At 44.7% G+C, this 23,695-nt stretch overlaps 1 protein-coding gene across 4 annotated transcripts in view; it reads left to right on the plus strand.

The window, feature by feature from the left end:
* PDLIM5 (PDZ and LIM domain 5) overlaps positions 1–23,695 on the plus strand; it is a 231,011-nt gene that overhangs the window by 189,583 nt on the left and 17,733 nt on the right. For all 4 annotated transcript variants that reach the window (XM_089691630.1, XM_089691631.1, XM_089691634.1 and 1 more), the window contains one exon: positions 18,106–18,286. In XM_089691630.1, coding sequence (XP_089547756.1) covers positions 18,106–18,286 — 181 coding nt within the window. The remainder of the gene's footprint in view (positions 1–18,105; positions 18,287–23,695) is intronic.

Here is a 23,695-nt window from a genome sequence, read left to right on the forward strand (position 1 = left end):
CAGTAAACACAAATATTCAAGTTGTTTTCCATACAGTGCTTCATTAAGAATTGTATTAAACACGCTCCAGAAAGTTAGACCCTTAGGCTACATTCACACCAGTGATTAGGGCCGGTGCAAATAGTAGTGGAAGGAATCGGAGATTCCTGATGAGACTGTCAGCAGTTAGGTGCAGCTGCCGGACTCGTTTATTATAATAAGTCGCCATTAGCACAACCATTCAAGGCGCTTTGCACAGGCAGCAATTACCACAGCTAATCGCTGGATGTACAGAGAGCTGTGAATAGCTGCAGTTGCTGGTGACCAGTCATGAACAGGTCCACTGGCTGCTGAGAACTAAAGAAGGAATTGCCGCTACAATTTGCCCTTAATCGCCGGAGTGAATATAGCCGAAGTACCAATCAATCATGCCAAGGGTTTTGCAATAATGAAGACAGCCACTAGGTGTCACATTCCTCCCTTAGCAACCAAAGTTTCCAAGATTTTTCACTTCTCACTTTCACTCAATAATGCATAAAAAACACTTATAGTGTAGTATTTTGTAGCTAAACCAATAGAAAACACACTTGATTGTGTTCACTTAAATAAGGAAATGAAATCTCGAAATCACAAATGTGATGCTCAGTCTTTCTATCCACCACCGTGTACACGCAAGGGATTCTCACCAGAAAAAATGACCTATTTGGTCAGATACAACATGTCCATGTATTCTTTCTTGGTCTTCAGATCCACATCCTCTAGGCCTCCTATGCACTTCATAAGAGACCTCTCCATAGTATATAGTTTAAAACCACTGCTGTATTGTTAAAAATATGCTTGCATTTTAAAATGGCAGTTCCAATGGTAATTCTACCACACCAAATATGGCGGACCTACAACTTCTGGTTCTGGTTATGAGATCCCTTCCTCAATGTATGTTTCATCAAATATACTTTTCAAGAGGCTTCAGAAAGGCTCTTGAAAAAGTCTATTCGACAAAATGTATGTTGAGGAAGTGACATCATAACCGTAATGTAGCAGAGACAGCAAGAACTTAGCGACACTTTGGCTCTTACCTTAAAGGATAAGTTCACCTTTCATAACATGTTACACCCATATTCAGGGTGTAAATGTCATGACTATACTGGTCCCTGCTTTTACAGCTAGCGGGGGATCTTCTCCTCCCGCTATCTGTCAACATTTTGTTTTTTAAACTGTGGTTGTGTGGGGCTCCACCCACTCGGCTGTGTCACTCATTCACAGTCACCCTGTGAATGAGAAACTACAATTCCCGATAGCCTTAGCGGATGTCTGCTTGTAATTCTCAATTAACTACCACGGTATGGAAGTTCATTGAATCTTCCTGTCAGTATATCTGCTTTCTCGTACATCCCATATGGGCAAGCAGATAATACTGACAGATCTGCAAGAGACTTGCATGGTACCAACAATCTGCTGATCGCTGGTGCAATGGTTTACAGGCCTGCCAAAAATGTGCATTTTATTATTTAACAAAAGGTGAACTTATCCTTTAATTCAGGAGGAGTGGGCTCTGTATCCTAATGGCAGTAGTACAAGCATCTCCACAAAGTGTGTATCACTTAGAAGAGGCTTCTGTTTTTACATACTGTATTTGCTTTATTGTTTGGGGCAGTGTTTAATACTAATTGGCAAAAGTTTTTGGACTTAACACAAATCTTCTAGAACTCTTATTGTTTTTCACTTGTGTTGGGTAGATTTTCATGTATTTTAGTTCAGACAATCTGTAAAATTCTTAATATTTTTTGTTTAGGTTCATATTTTAATGTTTCAGGGTGATGACCAGGAAGTCTATGGGCACTGTAACCTTGCAGATTCCAATGGCATACTATTGTTTACAAAATGGCCATGACATAATAAAATGTTCTTTGCCTGTCCAGTATAGACAGATCAGCATGTACAGTCTAATCACCATCTCATGTCTCATGTGGCCAATTTTACAATTGAACCTTCCAACAATAATCAGTGGCTAATCCAGTTGCATCTTACATATCACTAGGTGTTTAGATGAACAGCTGTGTGTGTGTGTATATGTATGTGTGTATATATATGTATATATATATGTGTGTATATATATGTGTGTATATGTGTGTGTGTGTATGTATATATATATGAAGAAATGACACTTTGCTACAATGTAAAGTAGTGAGTGTACAGCTGGTATAACAGTGTAAATTTGCTGTCCCCTCAAAATAACTCAACCCACAGCCATTAATGTCTAAACCACTGGCAACAAAAGTGAGTACAGCCCTAAGTGAAAATGTCCAAATTGGGCCCAAAGTGTCAATATTTTTTGTGGCTACCATTATTTTCCAGCACTGCCTTAACCCTCTTGGGCATGGAGTTCACCAGAGCTTCACAGGTTGCCACTGGAGTCCTCTTCCACTCCTCCATGACGAGATCACGGAGCTGGTGGATGTTAGAGACCTTGCGCTCCTCCACCTTCTCTTTTCAGGATGCCCCACAGATGCTCAATAGGGTTTAGGTCTGGGGACATGCTTGACCAGTCCATCACCTTTACCCTCAACTTCTTTAGCAAGGCAGTGGTTGTCTTGGAGGTGTGTTTGGGGTCATGATCATGTTGGAATACTGCCCTGCGGCCCAGTCTCCGAAGGGAGGGGATCATGCTTTGCTTCAGTATGTCACAGTACATGTTGGCATTCATGGTTCTCTCAATGAACGTAGCTCCTCAGTGCTGGCAGCACTCATGCAGCCCCAGTCCATGACACTCCCACCACCATGCTTGACTGTAGGCAAGACACGCTTGTCTTTGTACTCTTCACCTGGTTGCCGCCACTCATGCTTCACACCATCTGAACCAAATAAGTTTATCTTGGTCTCATCAGACCACAGGACATGGTTCCAGTAATCCATGTCCTTAGTTTGCTGAAGAGGAGCAGACTGTTTGCGGGCTTTGTTGTGCATCATCTTTAGAAGCGGCTTCCTTCTGGGACAACAGCCATGCAGACCAATTTGATGCAGTTTGCGGCAAATGGTCTGAGCACTGACCGGCTGACCCCCCCCACCCCTTAAACCTCTGCAGCAATGCTGGCAGCAATCATACGTCTATTTCCCAAAGACAACCTCTGGATATGATGCTGAGGATGTGTACTCAACATTTTTGGTTGACCATGGCAAGGTCTGTTCTGAGTGGAACCTGTCCTGTTAAACCTCTGTATGGTCTTGGCCACCGTGCTGCAGCTCAGTTTCAGGGTCTTGGCAATCTTTTTATAGCCTAGGCCATCTTTATGCAGAGCAACAATTCTTTTTTTTTTTTTTCCAGATCCTCAGAGTTCTTTGCCATGAGGTGCCATGTTGAACTTCCAGTGACCAGTAATAGAGTAAGAACAGTAACACACCTGCTCCCCATTCACACCTGAGACCTTGTAATTCTAACGAGTCACATGACACCAGGGAGGGAAAATGGCTAATTGGGCCCAATTTGGACATTTTCACTTAGGGGTGTACTCACCTATGTTGCCAGCAGTTTATACATTAATGGCTGTGTGTTGATTAATTTTGAGATGACCGCAAATTTACACTGCTATACAAGCTGCACACTCACTACTTTATGTTGTAGCAAAGTGTCATGTAAGGCTTGGATGCAGCTGCTCAGCCATGGAATCCCAGACCATGAAGCTCTCTCCGCTTTGCTAATCTGAAGGCCACAAGATGTTTGGAGGTCTTTTTGCTATTGACTCTGCAGACAGTTGGCGACTTCTGCACGCTGTGCGCTTCAGCATTCGTTGACCCCGCTCTGTCAGTTTACGTGGCCTACCACTTCGTGGCTGAGTTGCTGCTGTTCCCAGTTGCTTCCACTTTGTTATAATATTTAGTAGCAAGGAAATTTCACAGATGGACTTATTGCACAGGTAGCAACCTATCGTGGTACCACGCTTGAATTCACTGAGCTCCTGAGAGTGACCCATTCTTTCCCAAATAATTGTAGACAGTCTGCATGCCTAGGTGCTTGATTTTATATACCTCTGGCCATGGAGGTGATTGGAAAATCTGAATCCAATGATTTAGAAGGGTTGTGTGTGTGTATATGTATGTATGTGTATATGTATGTATGTGTGTATATATATATTTTATTTTTTATTTTTTTTTATTTTTTAAAATCCAGACGGTCTCAATGTGCTATATTATCCCAAGTGCATAACTTTTCTGAAGTACTGGTAGTCCATTGTGGGTCACTAATGTAATATGCATGCTAACCTTCTATGTAAGGGTGAGTGACACCAGAGCATGATTCTGATTTATTTTGCATTCCACATAATCCCTTATTCACCTGCAGGTGAACTTTGTATGCTGACCAGAGAATGTCAGAATTGTAATCTTTAAAGAGCCATCATTGTGTAGGGATTTTGTTGCTGAAGGGTTTTTCTTCTCTTGTATCCCAAGTTACATCAGGTATACCTTCCATAGCATTTCCACGCTCTCAAGGTTCCATTTTGTAGGCAGGATTGCCTGTCTTTTTAATACAGATAGAAACTCAATCCTGTCTGGAACAGGGAAGCTTGTCTTCTTTAGTGTCAGTCTTTTGTTAATGAGTCAGTTAAATTAGCCTGTGCTGACACTTGGAGAAGAGAACATTTTGTTGTACATAAGGGCTGCTATTGTTGCACCTCTACATAGCTGAGAGGATACCAGTGGATAAAGGTGCTTGCACAGAGCATGGAGGATATCAAGTTAGGTCAGTGTTTTCTTTACTCACTCTGCCTCAGGGATTTGCAGTAGCAGTACAGTTCTTACTGAGACTTACAATAAACTGTAAAATCCAAGCTAAAATTTCTTTAAAGTTTTGAATATTTATACATGTTTTAGTTCAATAAAGGTGTCCAACACCAAGGACTTCAAAAAAGTACTGTATGTAAAAATATTTTCTCATTTAAAAAAAAAAAACGGCATACAATTAAAAAAAATTAAAAGATTTTGAGCCCACACTCGCTCTTTTTCAAGCCAGACAAGTTGCAGGCTTCCTATCTAGAATTCATGTTTTACATTTTAATGAAAAAAAGTCAGTGTTTATTGCAAAATCAAAGTGCAATTTTGTAAAATGCATGAAAATGTACAAATCCTAAAATTTCATCTGTGAAAATTTGTTGCGTTTTATAGACATTTAGTCCAAAGCAAGTGCAAAGTATTAAACTTGAAGGAAAGGTGTGTGGTGCCCATAACCAGTCAGATTTTCCATGTCATTCTCTCACCTGTTCTGGGCAAATGATAGCTGCTTATTAACAGTAACCTGGACTATTTCTAATCAGGCAACAAATGACACCCAATATTTGTTCTTAATTTCATTAAAATGCAGCTATGCATCCTGGAAGGCATCCCAAGGAGAAGGTATTGGAATGCATTTTCTAATTTTACATCAAGCATTTGAGCTCATTAGTGCAGTGAACTTGAACACCCCCACACGCCTCCTGTTCCCTTTCAAATAAGGTGAATTTGTAGTGATCCTCAGTCTCCTCACCCTGTGATCAGATTGCAAAGCTGTAGCACAAAGTGAGAAGATGCAGCAGGGATAATATACTGTATATGTCAGGCATTTGTTTGCATGAGTATATTTTTGATATGTCTCAATATATAGCAACAATTCATTTTTCAAAAAGGCTTTGCCTTTTATCATTCAAAATCTGTATGCAACAGGTAGAGAGAAACCTTTCTTCTGTCTCCTGTCCCAAATGTAATTTAGAACAACAGTTTCATGTTTCATAAAAGCGCTACCTTTTATCATTCTGAAGCAGCCCTTGGAAAGTGACTTTGCCTGAGCTGAGATGATCTAACCTTTCTGCTGCATGCCTGAAGCAGCATTTCCTCTTCTCCAGTGATCAGACTTCAACACTATACCTTTGGAGCAACTCACAATGGTCTGCAGCAGGGGCTAATCTATCAGCCATTTGGTAATACAGTCATGAAACCACTACAGTCTCGCGGCAATTTATTTATAATAGGTCTAGCTAATCACCTTCTCAGTGGCACACAAAGACATTTGACTTTTAACTGCAATCAGCTGTGGTCATTTTGATTATCTCAGCATGACAAGAACTTTCCTGGAGCATTTTAGTCCCTGGTAGTGCAACTGAAGCAAACAATTAACTATGTGTGGCAAGGCACTGTCAAAATATATTATTATTATATAGGATTTATATAGCACCAACAGTTTGCACAGCGCTTTACAAAATGAAGGTAGACATCCTTGTTAGAGCTTAAAATCTAGGAGGAAGGGTTGAGTGATACAAAATGTAATAGCTGTGGGGGGATGAGCTGATGAAGGAAATAAATGGAAGTTTACTAGGTAGAAGCAGGATAGGCTTCTTTAAAGAGGTTTTCAGGGATCGTCTAAAGGTGGATAGAGTAGGAGATAGCCAGGCAGATTGGGGTAGGGAGTTCCGTAGGATAAGAGAAGCTCGGGAGAAGTCCTGGAGGCAAGTATGGGAGAAGGTGACACAGGAACAAGAGAGCAGAAGGTCTTGGGAGGATCGCAGAGAGCGGTTTGGTTGATATTTTGAGACCAGGTTGGGGATGTAGCTTGGGACAGAGTTGTGGATGGCTTCATAAGTTGTTAGTATTTTGAATTTTATTCATTGGCAAGTGGAAGACAGTGGAGGGATTGACAGAGAGGGGTAGCAGACACTGAACGGTCGGTAAGGTTGATGGGCTTTGCAGCAGTATTCATGTTGGACTGGTGGGAGGATGGCCTATGTAAAGATAAGCTAATGAGGAGGGAGTTGCAGTAGTCGAGGCGAGAGATAACCAGTGAGTGAATTAGGAGCTTTGTGGTATCATTGGTTAAAAAGGGGCGTATTCTGGAAATGCTGCAGAGGTTGAGGTGGCATGATTTTGACAGGGATTGGATGTGGGCCTGAAAGGATAGTTTAGAATCCAGGATTACCCCTAGCACCCTGGCATGCAGGAATGGGTTGATAGTGGTGCCATTGATCCTGACCAAGAAATCAGGGGAAGAGGCATGTGGGGGAGGAAATATTATGAGCTCAGTTTTGGATAAATTGAGTTTTAGGAAGTGGTGTGACATCCAGTCTGATATGTCTGTTAGTAAATCGGTGATACGTGAGGAAACTGATGGGGTGAGCTGAGTAGAGAGATAGATTTGTGTGTCATCAGCATAGAAATGGTATTGGAAACCATAGGAAGACCCAAGAAAGAAGTGTAGATCGAGAATAGGAGAGGTCCAAGGACAGAACCTTGGGGGACCCCGACAGTAAAAGGAGTAGGAGAGGAGAAAGTAGAGTTGTAATTGACATTAAAGGTGTGTTGAGATTTGAACCAACGAAGAGTACAGTCATGGAGACCAAGTAAATAGAGTTTTTTGAGCAGGAGGGGGTGGTCAACTGTGTCAAAGGCAGTGGAGAGGTCCAAGAGTAAATGTACAGAATAGTGACCATTGGATTTACTGGTTAGGAGAGCAGTTTTCTGTGGAGTGTTGTGGGCGAAATCCAGACTGAAGGGGATCAAGAAGGTTATTCTCATAAGGTGGCAGCTCAGCCGGTTATAGACTAGATGTTCAAGAAGTTTGGAGGCAAAAAGGAGTAAGGAGATGGGTCTTAGATTGCTAAGATTAGTGGGGTCCAGTGAGGCCTTTTTAAGTATGGGGGTGACTAGCACATGTTGGGGAAGATGCCATTAGAAAGGGAGAGATTGAAGATATGAGTTAAAGAATGAAGGGCAGAGCCAGAGGGTGACCGTAGTATTTGCAAGGGAACAGGGGGCAGGTGGTTAGGTGGGCTTTAGAAAAAAGTTTACCAACCTCCTCTATAGTAGCTGGGTTAAACAAGGGAAGTATATATTGTGCAGGTGGACAAGGAGTGTAGGGTGAGGAAGAAATCTGTACCGTGGAGATCTCGTCACAAATTATATCAATCTTATTTTTGAAGTGATTAGCGATCTCCTAGGAAGTGAGTTAGTGAATGGAGGTAAAGAAAAATGAAGTAGAGTGTTAAAGGTAGAAAAAAGTTGACGGGGATTGCTTGAGAGGGTGTTAATGAAAGTGATAAAATAGGTCTGTTTGGCAGTGTGGATATGAGAATTGTATTTTTGAAGGGCATATTTATATTGGTCAAAGTCTTGCTGGGTCTTAGTCTTACAAAATAAACACTCAAGAGCACAGCTATGTTTTTTGAGGCAACTGGTATTGTCTTTGCCAGAGCTGTAGCGGTCGGGGCCTAATTCTGTGTGTAGTGAGGGGGGCCAATGTGTCTATGGTGGATGACAGTGAACTGTTGTATACAGAAGTGGCCAAATTGGGGCAGGACAGGGCTGAGATTTTGTCACAGACAATCTGTTGCCGAAAAAAGAAGAGAGGGGTTAAGATAGCAAAGGTTTCTGTGGGTAACTGTTCGGTAGCTGGAAGATGAGGGGGAATCAAAGGAGAGAGTGAAGCTAATAAGGGAGTGATCAGAAAGAGGAAAGGAAAGTTGGTCAGGTTGCAAGGAGTGCATAGGTAGGAGAATACAAGGTCGAGGCAGTTACCATTAGAGTGAGTAAGAAGCATGTGTCAGCCAGGCAGAGAAGTCATCAAGGAAGCTTGATACTGGTCCAGGTGGCTGATAGATCACTCTATTCGTCTATTCTCTCCAGTTTAAGAATTGCTGTGAACTTCAAATGAGGAGAGGGAGGTGAATGAAGGACCTAAAAAGTGCTTTGAGGGGATAGGAGGATTCCATCTCCACCTCCTTTCCATCTACTAGGCCTGGGTGAATGAGTCCAGAGGAGACCACCACGGGAGAGGGCAGCAGGAGAGGGAAAGTCATTCATGAAGCCAGGTTTCCATAATTGCAAGCAAGTTAAAGGAGTTTGTGATAAAAAGGTCATGGACAGAGGTGAATTTGTTACAGACAGAGCGGGCATTCCAGAGAACAAAGGAAAAGAGGAGGCTGGTTCTAGGAAGAAGAGGAATAGTAACTAGATTGTTTGGATTGCGGTTGCTGTTAGAGGATAGGGGGTGCTGGGTGTGTTGATCAAAGGAAAAAGATGACGGCCCAGGATTTGGGGAAATGTCTTCAGATGTTAGGAGAAGCAGAAGGGTGAGGGAGGTAATATGGGAGTATGACTTATATGGAGGGACAGGTTCCAGTGTTCTGGAGGTTTTTATTAGTATGTGGGTTCAGAATTGGCAGGAGTTGATGAGTACAGTAGTAAGGTGAAGACAGGAGTGAGGGAGATGGATAGCTAGATTACTGTATATATAAGCTGTGGGGTGGAGAAGAGAAGGAGAGCGAGTTTGAAGAGAGAGGATACAAATGTGAAAAGGAGGAGTAGGGAGTGCATGTTAGAGTGGTGAGATGAAGAAGCAGACTGGATAAGGGCTAAAAGAGCTGGATGGGGAAATGGGTCACCTGTGGTCTGTTTTAGTATTTGTTGTCTGCTGTGGCTTCTCGTTTTGTGCATTCACTGAAGTGCAGAGCCGAAGTGCAATGCTCAATACTTATTTTAAGATGAATACTTTAGCCAAGATGATAGTTGCTAATGCTACCCCTGGCTGTGCTGCCCCTGGCACTCTGATATCTGGGATAAAGTTATGGACAAGAACAAGTCAGGATTAAAAAACAATTCAAAGGCTTTATCAATGCCTAGAAAGCACAGTGAAGTGTAATATTCTAGAAGTGGGAGGTATTTGGTACAACACAAACCCTCCCTGGATCAGGACATTGCTCCAAACTGGATGAAAGAGCCAAGAGGAGACTGGTCAGAGAGGCTAACAAGAGAACTACAGCAACTCTGAAGCAGTTGCAGAAATTTGACAAAGAGTGGTCATTGTGTGCATGTGACAATAATATCACAAATTTTTCACAATTGTGGCTTGTATGGGAGGGCTGCAAGAAAAAACCAAGTTACACTTACGGTAACGTCTTTTCCAGGAGTCTTTCAGGCCAGCACTCTGAGAGACCTCGGCTCCTCCCCATCTGAGGAAACACCTCCACCTACAATAAAAAAGCTCCACTCCCCTCTGACCTCAGTTCTCCAAGCATCCTCCGGTCATCTGGGGAGACACAATGCGAGACAACATAATCATAATAAGCCATCTTCACATAACCAATATCAACAGTGGGTGGGAAACCGGTGCTGGCCTGAAAGACTCCTGGAAAAGACGTTACCGTAAGTGTAACTTGGTTTTTCCCCTACCGTCTTTCAGGCCAGCACTCTGAGAGGATAAGCGAGTACTCACCCTTCGGGCGGGCTAACTGCTTGTAAGACCTTACGACCAAAGTCCTGCTCCTGCACCGAGACCAGGTCCAGTCTGTAATGCTTGGCAAATGTGTCATAGCTGGACCATGTTGCCGCTCTGCAAATCTGCCCTGGGGAAACCCCTGCTAACTCTGCCTGGGTAGCCGCCACAGCTCGGGTGGAATGTGCCTTGATACCCTCCGGGACCTCCAGGCCTTCTGCCTGATATGCTCCTGTAATCGCCAGCCGCAGCCAGCTGGCCAGCGTCCTTCTAGACGCCTTCTTGCCTCTTCTAGCCCCCTTAAAAAAAACAAAAAGGGATTCGGTGCTTCTGAACTCCCTAGATTTCTCTAGATACTGGAGAACGCACCTTCTGACATCTAAACAATGATACCTCTCCTGATCTACCCCCACCGGGTCAGGAAAAAATGAGGGAAGGACAATGTCCTGTTCCCTCTGGAAACTCCGAGCTACCTTCGGAATGAAGGACGGGTCTGGTCTGAAAACGATCCTGTCTGAAAAAATACGGAGATAGGGTGTTCTGATCGAGAGGGCCTCCATCTCACACACCCTCCTCGCCGTGGTAATCGCCACCAGAAAAGCCGTCTTAATGGTGAGCTCCCCTATCGGACAGGACTCCAAGGGCTCGAACGGAGCCCTAGTCATCCCCCCGAGCACCTTGGCCAAATCCCACACCGGAAATGGTCTGGACCTCGGAGGCCTCTGCCTCACCAGAGCTTTGAAAAACCTACTCACCAACGCCTCCCTGGCCAGGGGCGTCTCCAAGAACACACTGAGGGCCGAGACCTGGCCCTTGAGCGTGCTGACAGACAATCCCTTGTCCGCTCCCGCCTGCAGGAATTCCAACACAGAAACCAAACTATGGGTTGCCACAGCTGTCCGGTCACACCAGGCTGTAAAGCAACCCCAGACCCTACCATAAATGGCCTGGGTCTCCTCCTTCCTACTGGCCAGTAATGTCGCCACCACCCTAGGCGAGAACCCCTTCTCTAAGAGGAGCTGCTGCTCAGAAACCAGGCCGTTAACCGCAATCTTCCTACGCTGGGGCAAAGAACCGGCCCCTGTGTTAACAAATCCACTCTTGGTGGCAGCTCCCAGGGTGGACGAGAGGCCAAACTCTTCAGGGTCGCAAACCAAGCCCGCCGCGGCCAGAAGGGAGCTATCAGGATTAACGAGGTCCCCTCTGTCATGAATTTCCTCAGGACCAGGGGGAGCAAAGGAACCGGGGGAAAGGCGTAACAAAGCCGGTAGTCCCACCTCTGACCTAATGCGTCCACCGCTCTGGACCCGTCCCAGCGGGATAGAGAGAAGAAATTTGGGACCTTGTTGTTCCTTCCTGAGGCAAAAAGGTCCACATCCGGGGATCCCCACCTTCGCACAATCTCCTGAAAGACATCGGGGTTCAAGGCCCATTCCGACTCCCTGAGCCGAGTCCTGCTCAGGAAGTCTGCCTTCTGGTTCAGCTCCCCCTTTAAGTGTATCGCAGACAGGGACGCCAAATTCAGCTCTGCCCAGGACAACAGTGTCGCCGCTAAGGCCCCAAGGGCCTTGCTCCGCGTCCCTCCCTGCCTGTTTATATAAGCCACTGCCGTGGCATTGTCCGTCAGGACACGCACGTGCTGGCCCGTGACCCCCGCCTGGAAGGAGTGCAGAGCCTCCCACACTGCCCTCAATTCCTTCCAATTCGAGGATTTGTCCTTCTGCCCTAAGGACCATTCCCCCTGAGTCACCAAATTTCCCAGGTGGGCTCCCCAGCCCCTGGCGCTGGCATCCGTAGTGACCTCCGCGGAAATCGGAAAGCACCACAACAGCCCCTGAGTTATGCTGGACGATCTCCTCCACCACCATAGAGACCTTTTCACACTGGGGGGCACCAAGACCCTGCGTTCTAGGGAGTGACACTTCCTGTCCCAAACCCTCAGGATCCACAACTGGAGGGGACGCATATGCAGACCTGCCCACTGAACCGCCGGAATGGACGCTGTCAGCAATCCAAGTACCGACATGGCCTGTCTTATGGACATCGACCTGCTCCCCTGCAGTAATCTGACTCCGGCCTCCAACTTGGTGACTTTTTCCAAAGTCAGGCTGGTCTTTTGGTCTACCGAGTCTAGAGTGTAGCCCAAGTAAATCACCTTCTGAGAAGGCACCAGGCAGGACTTCTCCAGATTCAAAATCCACCCCAAGCTTTCCAGATGGTTCCTCACTATAACCAGGTCTTGCCGTAAGTGAGCCTCTGAATCCGCGAAGAGCAGCAAATCGTCCAGATAGGCCACCACTGAAATCCCCCTCAAGCGAATAGAAATCAGTGCCTCCGACAGAACCTTGGTGAATACTCTTGGCGAGGAGGAAAGGCCGAATGGAAGAGCCCTGAACTGCCAGTGTCGAATTCCTTCCTCCCCCCCCACTGCCAACCTGAGGAACCTCTGAGAGGCTTCCGCCACGGGCACGTGTAGGTAGGCGTCCTTCAAGTCTATGGATGCCATGAATGCACCTGGTGGGATTAGGGACCTGATCGTAAAAATGGAATCCATGCGGAACCTCCGGTAACGCACTGACTTGTTCAAGGGTTTCAGGTTCAAAATCAGTCTGAACGCCCCAGACGGCTTTTGAACCACAAACACATGGGAATAAACTCCCTTCCCTCGCTCCGCTACCGGAACCCTGGAGATGACCCCCTGGGACTCCAGAATCTCCAAAGCGCCCACCAGAGCCGCGTCCTTCGTCGGATCCCTTGGACGGGTCGTCACCAGAAAAGTCTCGGGTGGCGGTCTCAGAAATTCTAACCGGTAACCCCTTCGGATGACATCCAAAATGAAGGGGCTGGTGACCACGGCTTCCCACTGTGGGAGGAATGCCGCCAATCTTCCCCCCACAGGAGGAACCAAGTCACCTTGGTTTTTGGGGCTGCTCAGGAGGGCGAAAAATTGCTCCCCCTCTTCCCCTACCTCTCTGTCCAGCCGACCTACCCTGACCAGGCGGTCGCAGGCTCAGCCTCTTTGCCGGGCGGGCCTTCCGTGTCCCCCCCCTCCTGCATTTTCCTCTTGAGGGGGAAGGACTTTTTCCTATCAGCTGTCCGGTCCAATAATTCCTCCAACCCCGGGCCGAACAGACAGTCTCCTGTGAGGGGGATGCCGCATAACCTAACTTTTGAAGTGATGTCCCCCTGCCATGTCTTTAGCCACAGCGCCCTTCTGGCTGAATTGGTCAGGGCAGCAGACCTGGCCCCCAATCTCACCGACTCTGCGGAAGCATCCGCAATATACCCCACTCCTTGCAAAAGGGTCTCAAAAGAGGCCAAGATTTTTTCCTTGGGAGAGTCTGCCACAATATGGGCCTGTAATTGCGTAAGCCAATACTCTAAGTTCCTGGCTACCACTGTCGTAGCCATGGCCGGCTTCAGGTTGTACAGGGTCGAGTCCCAGGCCTTCCTAAGGAGAGACTCTGCCCTTCTGTCCAATAAGTCTGGTAAGACCCCCATGTCCTCAAACGCTAGGTCAGTTCTCCTGGTTGTTTGGGAAAAGGCCGCGTCTAGCCTGGGGCTCTTGTTCCAGACCGCCTCCGGGTCTTCCGAAAACGGAAACCTCCTCCTCAATGCTTTTGAGAAGAACGGTTTCCTTTCCGGGTCTTGCCACTCCTTCTTAATCGTGTCTACCAAAATGTCATGCACAGGAAACATTCTGTGCTGGTGCTCCTCCAATCCCTGATACATTTGGTCGTGGAGAGATAAGGCCTTAACCTCCTCCTTAATGTCCAGGGTTTCGTATATAGCCCCCAGGAGCTCATCAACCTCCTCCAGGGTCAACTTATACCGGGAGGGGCCCCTCCCTTCCTCCGAGGGACCCTCACCCGCTGATTCCTCCTCAGACTGGGAGTCCCCCACTGGTTCCTCCCCAGTCATAAGGGGTTCCCGACGACTCACCAAAGCCACCTGGGGGGGGGGGAGTGTAGGTAATGGGAGGGCAAACCTCTCCATGAGGGACTTGAAGGAGTCGAAGGTGGTAGCCAACTCCTTCACTGACCTAGCTAGGTCCCCCTGTTCCGGCTTCTCCTCCCTCACCAACCCCTGTATACATGGGCCACAAAGAACCTTTCGCCAAGATTCTTTTAAAACTTCCTTACAGGAAGGGCATCTCCGCTTGGGCTCCTGGTGCCCAAGTTTAGCTCGGGCCTTGCCCTGCAAGACACAAAAGAAAAGGGGGGAGGAGGGAAGCTCAATCAGTCCGACACTAAACGCCCCCCCCCCCCTGCTTCCCGGCAGAGCAACAAGGGCCTGAAAAACCGCAGACCCCTTGCCCTACCTTCTGCTAGGGGCCCACAGGTAGGGGAGGCCTCCACTGAGGCACCTTACCTGTGACTGGCTGGTGCTGGCATCTCCTGGTCCCGGTGCCTCCGACATCCCGTACCGGAGGGTGGTCGCCTGGTGCAGGTCTGTCCCCCAGACCGCTGTGCACCGCACCGCCATATTCGAATTTCGCGCCGCCGTGGTGTGAAGGCCGCGACCGGAAGCGGAAGTCGCGGCCCTGGGCGAAGCCCCGCCCCTTCCGCCGGAAACCGCCGTCTCCCGACGTCCGGCCCGGCAAAGCCCTCAGACCGCCAGCATGGGAAGGAGCGGAACTCCCCCCGATCCTCCCCAGACCTCACCACGGCCACCCCGACACCCCCCCTCGCCGGAGGGGGTCGGGGGGCGAAGAGCAGGTAAGTGCCCTGTCCCGTCCCCCGGGATGCACTCTCACTGCTGGCAGCCTGCCCTGGGAGGATATGCAGCCGGACACTCCGGCCTTCACTCCCGGCTGCGTCGGGCCTCACAGCCGGCTATCCGGCCCTCGGCACCCCTATCGTCCTCCTGCGCCTCCTCGTGTCTCCCCACCGGAGGAAACACCTGAACTGAGGTCAGAGGGGAGTGGAGCTTTTTTATTGTAGGTGGAGGTGTTTCCTCAGATGGGGAGGAGCCGAGGTCTCTCAGAGTGCTGGCCTGAAAGACGGTAGGGGAAAAAGCCACTCCTCAAGAAAGGCCACATGCAGGTACGACTTGGCTTTGCCAAAAAAGCACCTTGAAAATTGAGGCTACATGGAGAAAAGGTGTTATGGTGAGATGAGACTAAAATTTAATTATTTGGCCTCAACACTAAACGATACAGTTGTGGCCAAAATTATTCAACCCCCAATGCTGTAAAGGGGTTTAGGGACTATAGTGTACATTTGGAATTGTATTCAGAATCAAATCCTACAAGGACGTTGTAACTACCCAAATGCAACTAAAATGACATCAATTGTTTATGTAATACAGTAGTAAATGGTTCTTATGTGGTTTCTTCATTGCCACAATTATTCAACCCCTTAAAGACTACCACTCTGAAGAACAGAGGTTCATACAGGTGCTTTCCATCAGGTATTGAAAACACCTGTGGATGTCACCGAGCAGCAATCAAGCATAATAAGCACCAATTAGGCAGCTTTAAAATGACTGTGATACTCAGCTCCTTCTAGACATTTACTGGTGTGGTTACAAACATGGTGAAGGCAAGAGAATGGTCCAGGAAGACAAGAGAAGAGGTGATTTCTCTTCACAGGAAGGGCAATGGCTATAAGAAGATTGCAAAGATGTTAAACATACCAAGAGACACCTTAGGAAGCATCATTCGCAAATTCAAGGCAAAGGGCACTGTTGAAACGCTACCTGGTCGTGGCAGAAAGAAGATGCTGACTTCGACTGCTGTGCGCTACCTGAAGCGTAGAGTGGAGAGAAGTCCCCGTGTGACTGCTGAGGAACTGAGAAAAGATTTGTCAGATGTGGGTACAGAAGTTTCAGCCCAGACAATAAGACGCACACTGCGTAATGAAGGCCTCCGTGCCAGAACTCCCAGGCGTACCCCCTTGCTGTCTCCAAAGAATAAGAAGAGTCGACTGCAGTATGCCAAAAGCCATGTGGACAAACCACAAAAGTTGTGGGATAGTGTTCTGTGGACTGATGAAACAAAATTAGAACTGTTTGGGCCCATGGATCAACGCTATGTTTGGAGGAGGAAGAACAAGGCCTATGATGAAAAGAACACCTTGCCTACTGTGAAGCATGGTGGAGGGTCAATCATGCTTTGGGGCTGTTTTGCTTCTGCAGGTACAGGGAAGCTTCAGCGTGTGCAAGGTACCATGAATTCTCTTCAGTACCAGGAGATATTGGATGGAAACGTGATGCAGTCCGTCACACACCTGAGGCTTGGGAGACGTTGGACCTTTCAACAGGACAATGATCCCAAGCATACCTCCAAGTCCACTAGAGCATGGTTGCAGAGGAAAGGCTGGAACATTTTGGAGTGGCCATCGCAGTCACCAGACTTAAATCCGATTGAGAACCTCTGGTGGGACTTAAAGAAAGCAGTTGCAGTGCGCAAGCCTAAGAATGTGACTGAACTGGAGGCCTTTGCCCATGAAGAATGGGCGAAGATACCCGTAGATCGCTGCAAGACACTTGTGTCAAGCTATGCTTCACGTTTAAAAGCTGTTATAACTGTAAAAGGATGCTGTACTAAGTACTAAGATTGAATGTCACTTGGGGGTTGAATAAAACTGATAATGCTGTGAGCACAGAAAAGACATTTGTGGTTATTTCATTATAACTGTTATGTTATATTTGTCTGACCTACAAGTGCCTCTTTAATGTAAATGTAAGCAAGATGACTGAATGATCAAAAGCAATGTCAAACTGGCCAAAACACTCAATTTCAGTGGGGGTTGAATAATTTTGGCCACAACTGTATGTCTGGCGGAAATCCAATACAGCTGACTATCCAAATAACACCATTCCTACCGTTAAGCATGGAGGTAGTAATATCCTGTTATGGAGGTGTTTCTCTGCAGCAGGGATTGGAGCACTTGTCAGGATAGAAGGAAAAATGGATGGGGGAAAATACTGTCAAATTCTTGAGGAAATTTTTCTGCCCTCTGCCAGAAACTTCTCAATGGGAAGATTACCCCTCCAACATGACAATGACCCAAAGTACATGACCACACTGGTTGAAGGAAAAAAAGGTGAATGGCCTAGTCAGAGCACTCGCTTCAACCCTGTTGAAAATCTGTGGAATGACTTGAAAACTGCAGTCCGTAAATTATCACCATCACCAGGGGTGATGCTTTTTCCAACTCGGTGATTCTGGTTTTTTTTTTGTTGTGTTTTTTTGTTTTTTTTTTTTTTTCTGACATGTTGGTATTATATCTTTCGCTTGAATGTTATAGTTGCACTGATGCAGTAAATACAGCTGGGTAAAAGAAAAACTGTCTTCATTTCTGGCTGTAAAGCAACAAAATGTGATTATTTTAAAGGGGTGGGTGGTGGGGGGTGATTCTTTTCTATACCCACTGTACTTAATTACACATAATTAGATCACTAAAGCTATAAGGAAAAATCATTTTTTAGCTAAACATTAGCTTTAAATCTATACAATACTTAGCATGTGTTTTATTTAAAGTTGTTTTAGCACCCCGGATATATTTTGTCATGGTAAGGGCATGCATACGAAGTAATTTGTAACACAATATATCTGATGCTAGGTCTTCTTTAAGATCATGTTGCAGATTAGGTCAATAGATTATTAAAAAGAAAAAAAGGATCTGTAAGTGCTGCTGTTTAACACACAGTGCAACAATTTCTGTAATTATTTACAATATGATGGAAGATTATGTTCTTTTTAGACAATATTGTTTGTAAGAATGATTTTGCAGAAGCAGTACCTCTGAAATATTAGAAAATCCCTTTCTAAGTGTGTTTCTATGACTTTCCGCCAATTTTTACTCTTCATTACCTTCTGCTTGAGTTTTCTCCATATCCTTGCAGGCTTAGTGTGCAGCATTTTCATCTGCTACCCATTTTCTTTTCACCAGGGGACCATTTTTGTTGGCTTTGGGGAAATCATGGCATCCAGAAGAATTCAACTGTGCTCACTGTAAGAAAAATATGGCGGAGATGGGCTTTGTCCAGGAGAAAGGTGCTCTCTATTGTGAAACCTGTTATGAGAAGTTTTTTGCACCAGACTGTGCTCGTTGCCAAAGGAAGATTCTTGGTGTAAGTAATTTTAATTTGAAAATTACACGATGAAACGGGGATCAACATGTCATGAAAAAAATTAGCTAATTTTTTTAATAGGTCTTTCACTTTGTTTAAAACAGGGGTGCTCTGTCTAAGTGCTCTATACAGTAAACAATTTTTTACCAACTTATCACAATTTGCTCCCAGTCTTTATGTCCTATTCCATTCCAGCTCCTGCAACTGCTGTAGGATAGTTTTCTGCATCCCTCAAGGTTTAAAGCACAGATGAACATTTGGCTCCATGTACATTATCAGTTTTTAAGCTCCTAGAAGCTAATAGCGTTATCTTATATGTCCATGCACACTAATTAATGCTAGAAGCATTTTTTACACTTCAACGTTTAGGAGCAGAAAAAAATGTTTTTGTAGAGTTTTTGGGAGCGTTTTCCTGGCAGATAAAAACCTGAACGCCTCTAAAAGCTACTACAATGCTCCTAACCTGGTGTTTTTTTTTTTTTTTTCATGTACTGCAAAAATGCTAATAAAACACAAATGCTCCTAAACGCTGCTACTGCTAGCCAGCACAACTCTTTTCATCCAGCTTTTTTTCTAGCATTTTTGAGCTTATAAAAAACACTAGTGTGCATGAAGCCTAAAAGTGGTTTGTGGCTTAAAGTTGCAGTCATACTTTGAACACGGTTACAGGCAAAGGATCTTCAATGTGTGAATTTCCAAAACAATGCTCTTGTTACAAGTACATTGCAGCAGCTGTACCACTGCCTTTCATTTTCATTGGAACAAATTTCTAACTACAGCCAGACTTCTAGTGTTCATGGATGAGTCTTTGCTCCCACCTTGATTTTCACTTGCTTGTAGGGGGTATTTGTGTGGGCAGGAAAGAGGGGGGAAGAGATCAATAAGAGCCACTCATAACCATCACACAGAAATTTTAAAATTGATAAAAGATGTGTGTGAGTACACAACTATATGTTGAAAAGGGAAAAACAGGCTGTGTTTCCACTGTTGGCCATATCAGAACATCCTTGGTCTTTTTAGCATAGAAATGCAATTGGGAACAAACAAATCTATCACAACATATTGTTTTAGGGAGATATCTAGCCTGTCTATATAGCTAACCTTATGGGGACCATAAAAATAGTGATCAGTCTGTCTAACCTATTTTGGCTGTTTTGCAATTTGCAAAGACATTTTATTGTACATTCATCTGAATGTTGATTTGGATACATAGGGGTTCATTTAGTAAAGGCAAATAAGCTATTTACTTTTCAAGAGAATTTTCCCTTCGCTTAGATAATGAGGTGAAGCTCTGACGCTTTAGCATCCAATCGTGCAAATACAGTGCCTTGAAAAAGTATTCATACCCCTTGAAAGTTTCCACATTTTGTCATGTTACAACCAAAAACAAAAATGTAGTTTATTGGGATTTTATGTGATAGACCAACACAAAGTGGCACATAATTATGAAGTGGAAGGAAAATGATAAATGGTTTTCAAAATTTTTTACAAATATCTGAAAAGTGTGGCGTGCATTTGTATTCAGCCCCCTTTACTCTGATACCCCTAATTAACATCTAGTAGAACCTATTACCTTCAGAAGTCACCTAATTAGTAAATAAAGTCCAACTCTGTGTAATTTTAATCTTAGTATAAATACAGCTGTTCTGTGAAGCCCTCAGGTTTTTTACAGAACATTAGTGAACAACAGCATCATGAAGACCAAGAAACACACCAGACAGGTCAGGGGTAAAGTTGTGGAGAAGTTTAAGCAGGTTTAAGTTACAAAAAAAATACCCCAAGCTTTAAACATCTCACAGAGCACTGTTCAATCCATCATCCGAAAATTGAAAGAGTATTGCACAACTGCAAACCTACCAAGACATGGCTGTCCACCTAAACTGACAGGCCGGGCAAGGAGAACATCATTCAGAGAAGCAATCAAGAGGCCCGTGGTAACTCTGGAGTAGCTGCAGAAATCCACAGCTCAGGTGGGAGAATCTGTCCAGAGGACAACTATTAGTCGTGCACACCACAAATCTGGCCTTTTGTGGAAGAAAGCCATTGTTGAAAGAGAGCATTAAGAAGGCTCGTTTGCCGTGTCCCCCACATAGCTTCCCACAAACTGCAAACATGTGGAAGAAGGTGCTCTGGTCAGATGACACCAAAATTGAACTTTTCGGCCTATAAGCAAAACTTTGTGTGGCGGAAAACTAACCCTGAACATACCTTCCCCACCGTGAATCATGGTGGTGGCAGCATCATGCTGTAGGGATGCACTTCACAATTATGGGCCACTTTGTGTTGGTCTATCACATAAACTCCCAATAAAATGCATTTACTTTTTTGGTGACATGACAAAATGTGGAAAATTTCAAGGGGTATGAATACTTTTTCAAGGCACTGTAAATGTACTTTTTTTTTCTTTTTGCACATGATTGGGTATTCTTAGCTCAGTGGATGAAAATTGACTTTGCAAAGGAAAATTCCCTTGCAGCACATTAGCCCATAGTCTGAGTCAAGTTAGTTCTGAAAATAGATATATTTGTATGATGATCACACATACATGCAAATGCAGTTGTGTGATCACATTGCAGATTCTGCCTATTCAGTATCCAATAGTTAGGTAAATTAAAAATTGAAGATTTGCAGTAGATCATTAAGTCATGTGTTCCTACATTGACCCCTATGTCACGACAGGACTCTTTTATAATAAGATTGGGGAGAGGAACCACAGGGAGCTGCAGGGGTTGGAGGTACTGCTTTAGCTTGTGAGTAGATAGTAAAGACACAGCAGTTCACTAATGAGGTCATCCAACTGCTCTCTCCTTCTATGAGCATGTATTCTTTGTTTAATTGACACTACTGTGCAATAAAGTAGGAAGTAATTGGGTTCTCCTTCCTTTTACAGATCTTTTGTATGAAGATTTGCAGTTGTGTAATTTTATAACACTGAGGTGTTTTTTTTAATGAAAACATTACATTAAATAACAAGTCTTTCATGTGTGCCTACAGTTCTTAAAGTGTATTTTCACTTATACAGCCAAGATGAAATAAGACCTACTTTATATTTTTTGCATGTTCCCATTTCTTAACATAAAATAAAAAAAAGATTTTTATAAAAAATGCTTACCTTTTTTTAGGTGCTTTAAAACCTACCTAGCTTTCACCTTCTATGTAATGTGAGAAGGTGGCTGTGGAATTATATTTACCCTAATTAACCCTTTCTGTACTTTGGTCACAATTGACAATGAAGATCTGCCAGCAAATTGTTTGCAAATATAATGTCTTCGATGGTACATTGCATGTTAATGTACCCTAACTTTTTATCCCTCTATTCGCACTTTGAAATTGTTCAGAATAGCTTGCAGTCCTATGTATACATTTACTCCAAAGGAACAACTAATAAGAAAAAAATAAAAAAAAAATAAAATGAACAATTACATTAAACAAATGACATTACACAAAATAAATAAAAACGTGTGCATATATGTATGTGTGTGTGTGTGTGTGTGTGTGTATATATATATATATATATATATATATATATATATATATAAATAAAATGTGTGTGTGTATACTTTGTCAAAAGTATTGGGACGCCTGCCTTTACATGGGCATGAATTTTAATAGCATCCCAGTCTTAGTCCATAGGGTTTAATTTTGAGTTGGCCAACCCTGTGCAGCTATAACAGCTTCAACTCTTTTGGGAAGGCTGTCCACAAGGTTTAGGAGTGTGTCTATGGGAATGTTTGACCATTCTTCCAGAAGCACATTTGTGAGGTCAGACACTGATGTCGGACGAGAAGGCCTGGCTCACAGTCTCCGTTCTAATTCATCCCAAAGGTGTTCTGTCAGGTTGAGGTCAGGACTCTGTGCAGGCCAGTCAAGTTCCTCCAACCCAAACTTTCTCATCTATGTCTTTATGGACCTTGCTTTGTGCACTGGTGTGCAGTCCTGTTGGAACAGAGGTGTCATCCCCAAATTGTTCCCACAAATTTGGGAGCATGAAATTGTCCAAAATGTCTTGGTATGCTGATGCTTTAAGAGTTCCCTTTTTTTGGGGATTTGTCATGCCAGAGAACATGTCTCCACTGCTCTAGAGTCCAGTGGCAGCGTGCTTCACACCACTGCATCCAATGGTTTGCAACCCATTCCATTAAGCTTTGTATGCACTGTTGTGCTAATCTGAAGGCCACACAAAGTGTGGAGGTCTTTAGCTGATCCCACTCTGTCATTGCACGTGGCCTACCACTTCATGGCTGAGTTGCTGTTGTTACCAGTTGCTTCCACTTTGTTGACCACTAATAGTTGACCGTGGAATATTTAGTAGAAGGAAATTTCACGGGTGGACTTATCGTGCAGGTGGCAACCTATCACAGTACCACGCTTGAATTCATTGAGCTCCTGAGAGCGACCCATTCTTTCACAAATGTTTGTAGAAGCAGTCTGCATGCCTATGTGCTTGATTTTACACACCTGTGGCCATGGAGGTGATTGGAATACCTGAATCCAATAATATGGAGGCCTGTCCCACTACTTTTGGCAATATAAGGTGTGTGTGTGTATGTATGTGTGTGTGTATGTATGTGTGTGTGTGTGTGTGTGTGTGTGTGTGTGTGTGTGTGTGTGTGTGTGTATATATACACGCACACGGCTCAAAAAAAATAAGGGAATGCTTTCAAAACACATCAGATCTCAATGGGGAAAAGTATTATGCTGGATATCTATACTGATATGAACTGGATAATGTGTTAGAAACATAAGGATGCCCCATCGTTTGAAGGAAATTAAAATTATCAACTTACAGAGGACTGAATTCAAAGACCCTGCGAAAATCAAAGTGAAAAAATTATGCAGCAGGCTATTCCATTTTTACTGAAATTTAATTGCAGCATCTCAAAATTGTGCTTAGTATGGCCCCCACATGCTTGTATGCATGCCTAACAATGTCGGAGCATGCTCCTAATGAGATGACGTATGGTGTCCTGGGGGTATTTCCTCCCAGATCTGGACCAGGGCATCACTGAGCTCCTGGACAGTCTGAGGTGCAACCTGGTCGCATCAGATGGACCTAAACATGATATCCCAGAGGTGTTCTATTGGATTTAGGTCAGGCGATCGTGGAGGCCATTCAATGGTATCAATTCCTTCATCCTCAGGAACTGCCTGCATACTCTCGCCACATGAGGCTGGGCATTGTCATGCACCAGGAGGAACCCAGGACCCACTGCACCATTGTAGGGTCTGACAATGGGTCCAAGGATTTCATCCCAATACCTAATAGCAGTCAGGGTGCAATTTTCTAGCCTGTAGAGGTCTGTGCGTCCCTCCATGGGTATGCCTCCCCAGACCATCACTGACACACCACCAAAACAGTCATGCTGAATGATGTTCCAGGCACCATAACGTTCTCCATGGCTTCTCCAG

This window comes from Staurois parvus, unplaced genomic scaffold (genome assembly GCF_062004578.1).
Source record: "Staurois parvus isolate SC_StPar_1 unplaced genomic scaffold, SC_StPar_1.0 ptg000566l, whole genome shotgun sequence".
Classification (NCBI taxonomy): Eukaryota; Metazoa; Chordata; class Amphibia; order Anura; family Ranidae; genus Staurois; species Staurois parvus.